The following is a 14285-nucleotide window of genomic DNA, read 5'->3' as shown; positions in this document are numbered from 1 at the left end:
CCTTGCTAGTGGTTGCGAAGCATAAAACATGAAACAGTGAATTAAAAATAGAGAACGGTGAGTGAGCGGTAGCACAGCCTTGCCATCAGGCTGCTGCTTGCGTGTGCGAACTGCGGCGAGACGTCAGTCTGAGTTCACTGCATGTTCAGGGAGATTAGACTAGCCCGTTTACTGTGAATCTGCTCGCTGTGCGCCACTGTGCAAGTGACTGGCAATCAGCAAATGGCACTAAATGATGCTTTTCAAAGATAACATCGTGCATCTCGGCCTTCACATGAAATAGTGGCAGGGATACTGGGTGCGCGAGATATTTGAGGACATAATGACGACTTCAGGAGTATACTTGCATTGATATTCCAGACGAGATTTGGTGTACTTCTTTCAAATAATTCTTAGTGTTTCTTTTGCTGCTTTTTTATAAGACAGTTAAATAAAACCATCTTCAGCTGCAATTATTGACTGAATTCAGCTTCGATAATAACTGTACCCTTGAATCAGATGGTGCTTGTTGATGTCAGGCAGTGCTTCTACAATAGCAGGCTTTAGCAAGTTTTTATCATTGTGTGGCTGTTTGTTAGTCTTTCTCTCAGCGACGCTCGCCATACTTAGCGGCATACAGGCTTAGATATTTGGAACTATGACACCATAGTGAGGCCGACGTGGTCACTGAAGTTTGCAGCCAGACATTCTTGGGTGTCACAGGCGGGCTCCAGCAAATCCATAACTTAGGTACGGCACCTAATAAAATCATGTACAGGAAGCTTGATTTTTTATTCTGCCACCTGAAGCTGATCATCAGTGGCCATAATCAGCTTTTCTGGATTCTCGCTCATCATGACCTCCACGTGATGGAGAAATTCAACCATCTGAATGACATCTGACCACTGGCAGCGCTTAATTGTCTTTGTCACAGATAATTGGCAACAAACTCTCGTCTCGCCCAGAAAGCAAACCATTTCGCGTCCTTCAAGAAGGTGATTTCCATGTCGCAGTGGTTGGCGTGCAAGGCGACTAAAGGAATGTACTGTTTTATCTATGGTGTCAGACTGAAAGCTGATACCCTGGAATAAATGTGCTATATAGGTGACAGGGGGGTTGATGTGGACAATGTTCAGCGCCTAGACATAGAACAAGAAAATGTCTATGGCAATCCAAAGCCATATCCTCAAATACCTCACATACCGGTATGTGAAGACCGGCCGCTACTCGCGACGGACAGGTGATGCAAATCGCCCGTGGCATTGAAATGGCATTGCAAATCAGCACAGAAAATTGGAAGCGAATCTTGAAAAAGTGGCACATGGGTGCAAGTAGCTAGTGTGCCTATAAGCCTGGAGCTTATTAGCCTGTTCTCCATGTCAAGATGTGCCTGGCGCTTACTAAGCTGTTTCAACTGTAAAAGATAGGTTTAGGTTTTGTTTGTATTTCTCAAATTTCTCAAAACATTTTTTTGGTAACATCTACTAGTTTTTTTCGAGGGGTATCTCGTGATCTAGAACAGCTACAATTTTTTTTATACATAGAACTGAATTTGTGTACAAATGAATGCTTGGAGCACATTTTTAATTTTCTGCTCGTATACTTTTACCTTTGGTTGTTTTTTCTTTGCAGTAGCCATGGTACGAACACTTCACTTTCATGATCTGCAGAATGACTAATTATGATTTGATTTGAAAACTGCCTTCAGCACTGTATATTCTAGTAATAAGTATCTACCTATTCAATATTAGCTTTCAGCTGAGTAGTTTTTTTCACTGTTGTCCCCAGAAACAATAGCGTGGCAGCTTCATATATCTCCCGATCAAATGATGTACAAAAAAAAAATTTCACATTTCAAACCATCATGAAAAACAAAACAAAAAAAAGCCTATTGTTTCGCCATAAGATATATGTCGATAACGTCCCCCCTTTATGCAAAGCCCATAATAGTGTACTTGATGTGCTTGATGTTGTTTTGTAGAAAGTTTAGCAAGCCAATTACTAATTACCATACTAATTACTTTCAACTACTTTTTACATTTTTAGTTTTTATTACCTCGTTTTTTTGTGTAAATTCCATGGCCAGAAATGTGAAGTTTTAGTTTTCTTTGATGTGAAATGGGTGTTAATTTAACTCTTGAACCTGTTTCCCCAACAGCACTGGATGCCTTCTGCTTGCTTCAAGTCTATGAAGAGCTTTACAAGAGGGCTGAAGATGAACAGATGAACTTGCGAGACCTTATGGAGGAGGTAAAAGATGCCAAGGGAGGAGAAACTCATCTGCGCCAAGACAGGTCGCGGAAGTACAAATCTCAGGTACACAGGCGTAATGGCCGCAAGACTAACTCTGGCAAACGCTAGCACTTTCCTCTCGCCTGATACTGCCAGAACTTTACAGCAAGATCATTGCACAGTGTGTCCCTTTGTTTGTGTGTGTTGTTTGTTTCCATCTCAAAAGCATCTACTTTTCTATTTAAGTTGGCATGACTGACCACACCAGACTGGCATGATCAGACATGCAGCTCGGAGCAAAAGGATTTAATAAAGTCCGTGTTTGTTGATATGTGGTCATGTTTCCTACTTTTTCTGTGTTCTAATATTTATTTCCAATAGAGAATGTTTAGAGTGCAGTGTGCATATTATGCAAGCTCAGATTTGCACATAACTGGCTGCCATGGAGCTCTATATAAACATTTTGTGGTCTTGCAAGTGCAGTTATGCCTGCCTCTCCTTTTCTCACACTAAAATTTGGCAATGGCAGCCTAATAGCTTTTACAGGCTGCGTTGTATGCTGCCATGAATGAGAAGCTTGGTCTTCTCATTTTTTTTTTCATCGACACTTGGCTAATAGAACAAAGTGCCACTGATGAGTACAAATAGGAAAATGTTTTTTGGGGTTCCTGTATCTGAATTTTATAAAATTATGATTACTAGCAGGGCTTACTGCATCAAATCTTAGCTCAACTAGGATGATAAAATAGTAAAGGAACATGCTCTTTTCTGTTGTCCATGTTGACGTTGAGTTCTTAAAATTCTTTGTTAGGATACTGGCACTCTAAAGGTGGGTGGTGGCAACTGGTTTGCTTCTGCAAGGGCAATAGTTGTATCACGCAGCAATGTATTTTTTGTGAACACCTTATGTGGTCGAGTGGAAATGACGTGATCAGTGGTATGTTTGCTTCAGAGGCAAAGGGTGCGCAAAGATTGCTGTTATTTGTGGTTACTAAGCACCAATAAGAAAGCATGGCTCTATGGTATACATTATCTGGAACAGTTAGGTAGTAGTAGTTCTTTTGTTTGCAACATTCATTATACTACACTTGTGTTAGGAATCCTGCCCTTGTGTGCATTGCATTACAAGGTGCCATGTCTTGTTTCTGCATATATTTCCCTTGCAACTGGGTGTATTATTTGTCATTATTCTTCAGGAGTTTATTTCTTAAGTCTGAAAAATCAGCCTTGCACTAACGTGCAAATGTTGAACACATCACTATGGACCAGTCCTTTGAAGATTGTTTGCTTGAAAACTGCGCATTCATGCAACTGGTCAGAGGGCTTCAGTTTTCACTGGCAAACTTCAAAGGAATAAAATAGGATTCACTGCTACAACCAATATCCCTGCAGCTAAAAGTATTCTTAGCTTATTTGCCAATCCGCTATATATTGTACTGCAGTTCTGTTTATGAACACATCCTGTCCAAGTATTTTTTTTTTTGTAGCAAAGATAATGTGACATCCCGTGCACAGAGTAAGAGCAGTATGCATTTCTAGTTACAGTGCTGTTCGTGAACACCATTCTTGCAGTCTTTGGCTGCTGTTATGCACTTCATACTGATTGTACAAATATTCATGCCATCAGCATCCTAAGAGGTAAACTTGCCAGAGTTCCTCTCCCGGTTCACATTGGCCACGCAACTAAGAATGGTTTAATTGCTTTGTTGTTTTTTGTTAACCTGTGCAGTTTTATGATCTTTTTCAGTACATATTATTGCATTATAGCTGCATAGTGTCATGTACATAGTCCTGGGTGTCATTGCCCGATGACTTAAGTCAATCTGGCATGCATTTGGATACTGAAGAGACGCATTGGCAATGCTCGCAGTGGTTAAAGTCGCAATATCACCTTATCGCCAAGGGCTTGAATGCCGAACGATGCCTTTTCACTTCCATGTCTTGCAGTGAAAGCATCTGTATGCACTGGGTTTTTGTGTGTGCCACAACAATGTGCATTTTCCACTTCCGCACAAGGCATCATCTTCCAAAGCATATACAACACAGCAAGATGCATAGTATGCATCTAGGGGACCAAACTTAGCTGGAACACATGACCGTGTGGCCCGCGCTTTGCCTGCAGTGGCTGCTGGCACTTGTGGAAGCATTGCCAATTCACTGTGTAGACACGAAGGGTGTGGTGCTTCTATTATCTACTTTATAACTGGATGTTGCCTGACATGCAGCGGTAGAGGGATTTTGGTACCATGTGCAACTCATTCTGCTCAACCTTTTTGTTCCCATCTATTGATAATTTTTGTGTGCATCTGTCATGGATGAATGAAAGCATATTGACGTTGCGGCATGTGTGCACATTTTCCTTTTCTGCAGGTTGGGCAATGCCTGACTCTGCAGTAGGCAGTACTGCTCTTCATGCTCATTGCGTCTGCACACTGCATTGACTGTGCTTCCGCAGGTGTCCATAGCTGGTGCTGTACAGAGAGTTGGCCATGTGCATACATGTTCACACTGAGTTTGGTCTCGCCTGTATATGGCCACGTGTTCTTGGCCACAGCTTCCATGTGATTTTGTGTCTCTTACCACTTAATACAGTGTAGACCGCTTATAACGTAAGTCGCCGGAGTCGCGAATATCCGCACTATAAGCGGTACCGCACTATAACCAAAGCAACAATTTTCAAGGCCCGCACATATGCAAAACGTGCACTGAGCCGCTACGCGTCAATTGAAGAATGCGGCTAGAACGTTTGCCTTCAATTTACAGTCGAATCTCGTTAATTCGAACCAAATCACGCTGCACTGCCATAGAGTAAAAGCTTAGGAGAGACCCCTCAATGTCGCGCGCGAACAAAAAGAAAAAAAAAAAAACGCCGCCGAAATTTCACCCTCTCTCAAATGGCAAGGTCACTGATTCTGCATTGCGCCGGTACGTGCTGACGTCTCAGCCACGCTACCGTAGCCACGCATAGGAAATGGCAGTGAACCCTTCTTTCTCCTTTATGCTTCCTCTACTTTCTAGTCGCATGTTGACCTTGCACGCTGTGGCTACGGCGCAGAGGGAAGCAGCGGCGCTGTCCCAGGCCGGCCAACGAAACTGCCCACGCTGGCAAACGCCCGCTTCCCGATAACGGCATAAAACGAAACTTTGGGCAGCTGGCGCCAGCACTGCACAGCGACGGGCGCGCACGGTGACAGTCGAAAGTGAGGGAGCTACGAGGGAGGGCGAGGGGAGCCACCGGAGCCACCGAAGCGGCGGAGTTGCTGAGGCGAAATCTGCTTCCCTGCCGCCCTCCTCCCTCACATTCCACGGTCTCCGCGTGCGCCCTTCGCCGTGCAGTGCCGGCGCCGCCCGCTCCCTGAAGTTTCTTTCGTTATCGTGAAGCGAGCGTTGGCCGGCGTTGGCAGTTTCGTGGCCCTCGCTCGCTATGCACACTGCATAGCGAGGCAAGTGATTACTAGTGATTACCGTGCCGTGACATTTCACGACTCCACTCAAGATTCTGGTTTCAGCCTCACTGGCTGTTCGTTCGCACCACGTGCCCTTCTCCTCCACTTCGTCTTTCTTCTTCGAGCACTCCTCCGGGCGCCCGTTTGAGGGAGCGTTCGCCGTCTCCGCTGACTTCCATACTCCCAGGCAGCCACACAGTAACCGGTATTTCGTTTCCCGCAACTGCACTATAAGGGATACGTGTATACATGGAGTGCTATGGGAAAATTAACGGGAGTCTGAAAAGACCGTACTATATCCGATCCTGCACTATAAGCGGTTACGTTATAAGTGGTCTATACTGTAATAGGTTTGAACCTAAAGATCAAAAGAACTGACAATATGATAATGGTTGACTAGCTTGGTGATTCCTTTGGTTTTGTAAAAAGTCCCCTGTAAATTTTGTCATTTGATCCGCGTAAACAATTTTTTTTCTTTTTTACCGGAACATGCAAGTGTTGCCGAACAGCTTGTATTGTTTCAATCTCAAGAGCATCTACTTTTCTATTTAAGTTGGCATGACTGACCACACCAGACTGGCATGATCAGACATGCAGCTGAGAGCATGTCTGATCATGCTCTGAGCTGCATGGCACAACAATGCTGCAGTGAAATGTGGGCGTTGCAAACCTTATATGTAGCACTGAGCTGATATATTTGAATGGCACCTTTTGCTGCTTACAAGTCCTCTACTCTTCATTGTGTTTAGAAAGACGATTGTTGTACATATGGCTCTTTTTCTGATACTGGTCAGACGTGTTTTGCCTAGCTCGATGTTTTGTACTGGTAGCAGATACCAGTGACTATTTTACCATGCTTTTTCGTTGCCTATTACAAATCTGATCAGGAATACGTTTGCAGTTACTGCAAAGATGTTAGAAGGGTCATTTATAATTGCCTCCACTTTTGTTAAGCTGGAATGATTGAGATTAGTAGGATTTATGAAATTGTTACAGCTATTGGGAGATACATATTAATACAGAGCATTCTCATCTCTGCTGTCAGCAAAATTCTTGTGCTATAATGGCACTGAAAGTCCATATGAATTGAAGGCACACATCAGTGAAATGCTGTTTGGTATTTAAGGGGCTGGTGACAAACTCCTTGGAGAGCTGCAATTTAGCTAGCTCTACAGACATGTTTCAATGACTTGTGCACTGTTTGCTAGACAGGCTAGTTTTGGCTTGGTTTGAGAGTGGGAGCAGTAAGCCAATAGAGAGGTTTAGCTTGTCTAGTAATTGGGTAAATGCAGGTGGACTGGGCGTTGAGGCGGAGGTGTAAACGTGAGCGGCCTGTATGGTGCTGTCACCTGGTGGCACAGAGCAAACAGACAAAAACAGCTAATATTGCAGTAACCAATTGTATTCTACTTCGCTGCTGGTGTAAATTTTCAGTAACGGAGTAATCGTGCTGCTGCCGAAAGTTTACACCAGCAGCAAAGTAGAATACACTTGGTTAATACAATATCTGTTTTTGTCTGTTTGAGCTCTGTGCCACCAGGTGGCTGCACCATACAGGACACTCACGTTTACGCTTCCGCCCTAACGCCCAGTCCGCCTGTGTTTACCCGATTACCGGAGAAGCTAAACCTCTCTAATATTCAGTGTTGTCTAAAGAATGTTTTCATCTTGGGGCTTTTTCTGGCAGCTTTGTCAGCCTGTTACTAAAAATAAATTATGTACAGAATGCTTAAACCATGTTTTGGCATGTGTGGTTTTTCTACATGTAATTGCCGTTGGTTCTGATGACAGTGTTAGACATGCACAGATTTTTTTGTAGTGTGAGTGGGTGCTACTTCCAGGCCACACGAGTGTTGGGCTAATAGTGTAGCAATGCACAAGGTGTGAGAAAAGAGCAAAATTGGCCTACTCTCTTCTGTAAGCTCATTTCACAGGCTGGTAGGTGTATTTCTTATAAATGTTGATATACCCTTTATTTTATATAGAATTTCAGACTTCAAGCTAAGAAAACTTGAAAGTACAAACAAAGCACAAATTTCTCATAACTTTTGCTTGCTGTAGGGCTTAAGACTGCTGTTTGTATGGTCCATTTGCAGCTCTTGATTTTGCATTAGGTTCACATCATAACTGTCCAGCAATTTTGGACTTGAAAGCAGTGGGGTGAACTTGTGATTGGTGCATACCTATGAGCATGGGGGGGGGGGGGGGGAGGGGTTGTTGGACTGAATCTGTGTGATGCACTGCTTGTTTACTACCAACTTAACAAGTTAAGGACCATTTTGCATACAGAAACATTTTGACAGAAGGATCTGGGTCGCGATTTTGTAGCAGAGCCTTTTCTGATATTTCTTTTTGTGCTTCATCGGTAGTCAGAGCAACACTCCACCCATGTCAATGGAATCAGCCAGCCATAAACGGTGGGTGGTAAGAGTGGCATATGGTAGAGTGGAAAGAATCTCTACAAAATTGCTGCCCTGGTTTCTGTACTAATGGGCACCCAATTGTACCTGTCAGTGAGCATCTAGGACTCCTAGTGACTGTTCATTTTTTCACGGTTCAGAAGTTTGTTATTGTTGACTTCTGAACAAGTTCTTCTTTGTACTTGAAGTGAATTAATTTCAGCTTTCATGTGTAGTAGACCTGACCCTGTTCATGGTGACCATTTGAAGTGCAGTGGAATCTCGTTGATACGATCTTCACGGGAACCGGAAAATAAAACGCATCATCCGAAAATCGTATTATCTGAATATAATCGTACATAAGAAACAGAAGTGGTATATATAAGAAAAAATTCAGTGCCATTCCACTCTGTGAAGGTGGATGACCAGCGGAATTGTGTATGTCGATATTGACCGTTGCTCCAGTGAAACGTTCCAAGTTTGCGGGATCGGGGCCACATGGACTGTTTGCAAGACCGTAGAGGCTTGGGCTAGTCGGCACATACTCGAGAGGGAAACAGCGCGAAAAAACACAAGAAGACAAGAAGGAAGACGCACACCAGTGCTGACTGACGACTGAATTCTTTATTTAGAAAGTAACACATATATACCAAAAAAAAAAAGAAGTCAGTCGGTGCTGGTGTGTGTCTCCCTTCTTGTCTTCTTGTCATGTTTTTTCGCGCTGTTTCCCTCACGGGACTGTTTGCATTTCTTTCCGCCTCGTGGCCGTTGCGGATAGCACACTTGTGCTTGGCGTCCGCGGCCCTCTCATCATTGGTGTTCTCCTTCCGCTGCCGCTGCACCCATTCCCTTTTCTATGCGAAACCCCGGAGATCTCAGTGGGCACCACAAGGTGGCGCTACACTCCGGAGCGATGTACAACGACGCTAAATGCAAACTTCACATACAAAGGCACACACACGATTGTAGAAGAGACTTAAGTTTTATTTTATTTTAGAGTCCGGTTGCCCATTCGTGGCACGCGTGCTAGCGCGACACGCGCAGCTGCCGGGGAGAAGCTACGTCACGTTATGTGAAAGCGCTGGAGATTTTAGTGGACGCCACAAGGTGGCGCTACACTTTAGAGTGGTGTAACTTTCAGCCGGTGCCGCAAGGGGGCACGACGCTTCAGAGGGATGCGCATTAATACACAATGAACCTACACACGGTATAGGAGAGACTATGACGTTTTTTATTTAACACGAATACGCTAATCGTAGCACGCATACTAGCACTCGCATGACCACCAGGGTGAGCTACGTCATGTAATGGAGCAAACATAAGCTCCTGCGAAAAGCATAGTGTAGTGCAGAAGTTTTTACGATCCTGAAGTTTAAAAACGCTGCCATCCAGATGTTTTCATACAACACTATAAGGTGACGCGATGCGTCTGGAATTGTTGATCTACTTCCGTCTGTTGCCGCACACGATCTCCTGGAACCTAGCCTATAACAGCTTCACTGTAAAAAACATATCCCGAAAAACCTATTATGCAGAATCGTATCAACGCGATTCCACTCGTTGTACATGTTAAAGAACCCCATGTGGTCAAAATTAATCCGGAGCCCTCCACTACGGCGTGCCTAATAATCGGAACTTGTTTTGGCACGTAAAACCCCAGAAAGAACACAATTGCACAGTACTTGTGTAAAGGAGCTATAAGGACTAAGGTGGTTCTTTTACCCTCTTGTGGTGCACACGGCCTTCCTCAATACATGCGTACACCTGTAGTGTCACCATTTGTTTTATCCTTCCAAGAATGCCCCAAGAAAAGCTGTTTGAAGGGCTCTTTTGCTGGCATCAAAACACTCTGAATTAACTTTTTGGCTGGACCCCTCCCTGTCACACGGTAAACAGGCATGTTAAATTTACCTGGAGCATTAAACACTTCAATGCCAGGATGCTGTTCTGGCTCACAAAAGTGCGTAAAAACTTCTGAAGTGTTTAGAATATTTATGGCATCAATTTCAGTTATGTCCAGGGCAACTGTTGGGTCATGCTTTGGGACAGCAGTGTTGAGTAGTGAAGGGTGTTGAATGTTCTGCCCTCCCTCCAGAGATTTCTAGCACTGGGGATAGAATGGAAGTTCCACTCTGTCACATGTGCATCGGGCTGTAAACATTTGACATGCTGTACATGTTCCTTGCACAAGCTAATGCTAGTTAGAGCAAAGATAGTTTGGTGTGTACTTATGCATTTCATATTTGTAGTGATCAGGACAGTGCTACACTTGCTGCAAAATACATTGCACAAGCTCCTGTCAAGTTGGTTTAGGGATGGAAGTCGGTAGTGATGTGTGTCCCGGTCATCACCAGTTTGTTTTATTTCTTGCAATTTTCCTGACAAAATTTGTATCAAAATTTATGTACATAACAGTAATACTTATCATGTAGCAGGAATGTTACTTTGTTTTTGTGTGGTTAATAATTTCTTTCCATCAATCAGCTGTACTGCTTAGGCTTCATGCTATCACATTTCATTCTATAGGTAGTTTTATATTGGAGGTGGGTGCCAGCGGCTTGTTTGCAAGAACCCAAGATGTTTGCACATGCAAGTGAAGCACAAACCATTTGTGTCCTGTAGACTAAATCTCTATTAACTGGATGCATGCCTCGGAGATCCTTACTGAAGCTGGCTTTGATGGCCTCTTTTTTTCTCTTAACATATAGCATCAATAGTGTGTCTGGAATATTGGAGCATATAAGATGGAGGCAGGGCATGGAAAGAGGCATTGTATGCCTTTTGTAGTTGTAACAGCTGCAAACCTTGAAAACAAAATATTGCACTTGCCTCTATGTAATACACATCACCTGTGGAATATAAAGTATGTCTATTCCGAAAGAGAATTTCAAACAGTTGGGGCTTCTTAAGGCTGTGCAAACAGCTGTGCACAAAAAGATAAGATAGAGTGGCTGCATGAGTAGTTGCCGGAATTGAATCCAGTGAGATATTAAGTGAAATTTGCATTAGAGTGTCGAAGTAAAATATTTTAGCTTGTGGTTGCAATGTTGAGATTTCACTGGAGAATCTTGGATACTGATTGCATTTTGTCAAGAGTGCATGGATGTTTGGAAGCAGATATCTTCACTTAAATATACAAGGTAGATTAAGAACCAGTCCAGGTCCTCTGATGCTCCCATTGTTCCTAGTGCGTGACTGGCTTGAGAGATAAACACTGTGCCGATGTTAGTTGTTTGTGTACTTTGTTACGCATTGTTAACACTTACGTGCTCCAGAAGTGCATACACCTCCAGTGCTGTAATCTTTGTGCGTTCATTATGTGCGGACTCACTGTTAAGAACATGCATTGTGCAGAAGCATTAATGTGCTGGTTAGTTGTTTGTATCTGCTTGGAAGTGTTGTGATATGTAGTGCTCCAAACTAATGGATGTCAAGTGCTTCAGTATGTATCCCGTGTGACAGGGGTGGTGATGTTTGGTTGTGCACATCATTTAGTTGGTGTTTGACGAGTGTTGTTGGAAAGTAAAACCATTAATTCGCACCTAGAGCTCATAATTGAATGTAGGGTTGATCAAATGCTTATGACACCCATTGCATTCCTTTCTGTTGTTCTTTGAGATGTCTAATAGTCCTCACGGGTTTTAGTGGTCCACTTGCTGTTCCCTGTTCAGGCATATTTGCATCTTCCATCTAGCCACAGTTATCATTTTTGCGCACGTAAAGTGAAATAAACTGTTCCACTGCTGACCCGTTTCCTTCGCTCTTTCTCTCAAATTGCTCCTGCAAGCAGTTGGTGCATGTAAGCAGTGACAAACCTGCATAGCATTAAGAGGATGAAAATGTGCTTGTAGGAAAGGTATGCCTTGTAAAGGGAACTCACTTGTACACTTATGGGTACTTGCAGTCACCAGCATTCATTTTCACACTCACATTCACTTGCATCAATTTCAAATTAGCATTTGCTCACATCTTGCGCATACATGTTCTGTAATGTATCCACCTCCAGTACTTGCTGAATGTACAGCCTCTAACACGTTTGAAAAGTGACAGTTGGGGAGAACATATACTTGTACTAAGCAATTTGCAAAGCTAGTCCCATCTCCAGCTTGCAACCCAGCAAAAAAAAAAAATAATAATATCTAAGGTGTCTGCGCAACATCCATTAGCTGCTCATCTTGACTGCAAATGGCTGCCAGTATCATCGCCTCTTTCACCTTGTTTCATGTTTACAGCTGCCTCGTGCATCGTTGCAGCACTGCAGTGTGTGACAGCCATGCTGCACATCTTTATGTTCAGTCCATTAATGTTTTTTTCACTTGCTTCTTTTTGTGTTGCTAGTATTGCAACAACCTCTTTCGCCTTAATTCTGGTTTGAGGGTGCCTCGTGCACAACAGAATGATGAGGCAATTGTGAACAGTTACTATGCATTAACAGAAAGCAGACAGGATTGGTGCCAAGCACAGCAAAGACAGCTGTATGCTGAAAAAGTTTCCTTTCATTTGCCTGATTCCTTGTTTGGCTTTGGGGCAAAGTTGTGTTAATGGGCGACCGACACGTGCAGTAACAATGCCTGTGACTGATTGCTCTATTAGAGGCCTTGGTGTGGAAGTGAGCAGCTAATAATGCATACATGGTTAGGCTGCCTACTTGTACTTTTCAAGCATTTTACTGTTTGCACATTACTGCGCTCATGTAGCTCTTAATGGTGAGGACCATAATTTGGGTGACTGTGTGTACCCCTATCTATGCATGGTACACTATAGCTGGTATGTTTGCCATGCCATATTTGTGCACGCTTAGGTAGTATATGTTGAGAGCTACTGCTAGTTTTACATTTAGCTGAGACTGCAGGCACCATGGGAGGGGATCTACATGTTTTGGTTTTTTTTACTCGGATATGTGAAGCACGGGATTAAAAACGAGGATATGCTTTTTCAATATTTAAATTCTGCTGATCCTTTTTTGTAAATTAAATTTGGGTTTGTCAACGTGAAGTCCAAGGGGTGCATTTTTGGTGTGCGTTCCATGTGCTTGCTCAAGTATTGCTTTACTGCAACATAATGCTAAACCGTTCAGTCGCAGGGAAAGGTCGTGTACAGCCTTTGTCAAGGACGTGTACAGTTTACTTGGTGCGTGACAAAAGCAGACTAAGTTGTATATAGTGGGTCTTCAATTTCATCACCAGTGACAGCTCATCTTGAAAATCCAGAACTTAGTTGCAGCAGGGATGCAATAGGACTCACTAGGAATGTAGTTCATTCCTTTGCATCAACCCTTGACAAGAACGGACAAATAGACATAATTTTCCTTGACTTCCGTGAGGCATTCGATACGGTCCCTCATGATAAATTAATTCTAAAACTTGAAAATGCAGGAATTCCTCAGATGTTTATCTCTTGGGTTTCTGCTTATTTGTCTAACCGGAAACAATTCGTTGAGATTAATGACGAAAAATTGGGCTGCCTTTCGGTCACATCGGGTGTTCCCCAGGGCAGTGTGCTCGGTCCGCTTCTTTTTGTTCTATATATTAATGATATTGTTAACACGGTTAAAGGTGGTGTACAGATTCAATTATTTGCCGATGATTGTGTGCTCTTTAAAGATAGTTTCTCTCCATGATCAAACTAGTTTACTTTTGTAGTTTAAGTAATAATTTTGCATGGTGCAGGTGGGCTGGAGAATGACACTAAATACAGATAAAAGCATATTACTGCAAATGACACATAAGAAATCACCCCTGCTTTATACATATAAGTTCGGTCCATCACCTCTTCATGAAGTCACTAGCTATAAATACCTAGGAGTGACCCTTAACCATACACTATCATGGAATGATCACATAACACATGTGCTTCAGCCGTAAGAAAACTATGCCTGTTGAGACACTAACTTAAGAAAGCCCCCTCTAACGTTAAAATGCTATGCTAAATCTCCCTAATTAGACCTAAGCTGGAATATGCTTGCATAGTTTGGGATCCGTACACAAAAATTAATATCAATAGTCTTGAGAGAATTCAGAGAAAAGTGATCATATTTATATTTAACAAATTTTCCAGATGCAATTCCCCCACCGAACTTAAGGAAATTGACAACATTGAACCACTCGAACTTAGAAGAAAGAAACAGACTTGAATTCCTTAAGATACTTCACACCAACAATTTATCCCTTGACCCATCTGAACATTTATCGCAGTTATCGACCAGAACTACGCACCTCCACAGACATGA

At 42.9% G+C, this 14285-nt stretch overlaps 1 protein-coding gene across 2 annotated transcripts in view; it reads left to right on the top strand.

Moving 5' to 3' along the window:
- LOC119436742 (exonuclease mut-7 homolog) overlaps positions 1-14285 on the top strand; it is an 89023-nt gene that overhangs the window by 52990 nt on the left and 21748 nt on the right. For both annotated transcript variants that reach the window (XM_049659935.1, XM_037703726.2), the window contains one exon: positions 2138-2295. In XM_049659935.1, coding sequence (XP_049515892.1) covers positions 2138-2295 — 158 coding nt within the window. The remainder of the gene's footprint in view (positions 1-2137; positions 2296-14285) is intronic.

This window comes from Dermacentor silvarum, chromosome 1 (assembly GCF_013339745.2).
Source record: "Dermacentor silvarum isolate Dsil-2018 chromosome 1, BIME_Dsil_1.4, whole genome shotgun sequence".
Classification (NCBI taxonomy): Eukaryota; Metazoa; Arthropoda; class Arachnida; order Ixodida; family Ixodidae; genus Dermacentor; species Dermacentor silvarum.
This window is presented reverse-complemented; position numbering and strand designations above follow the sequence as displayed.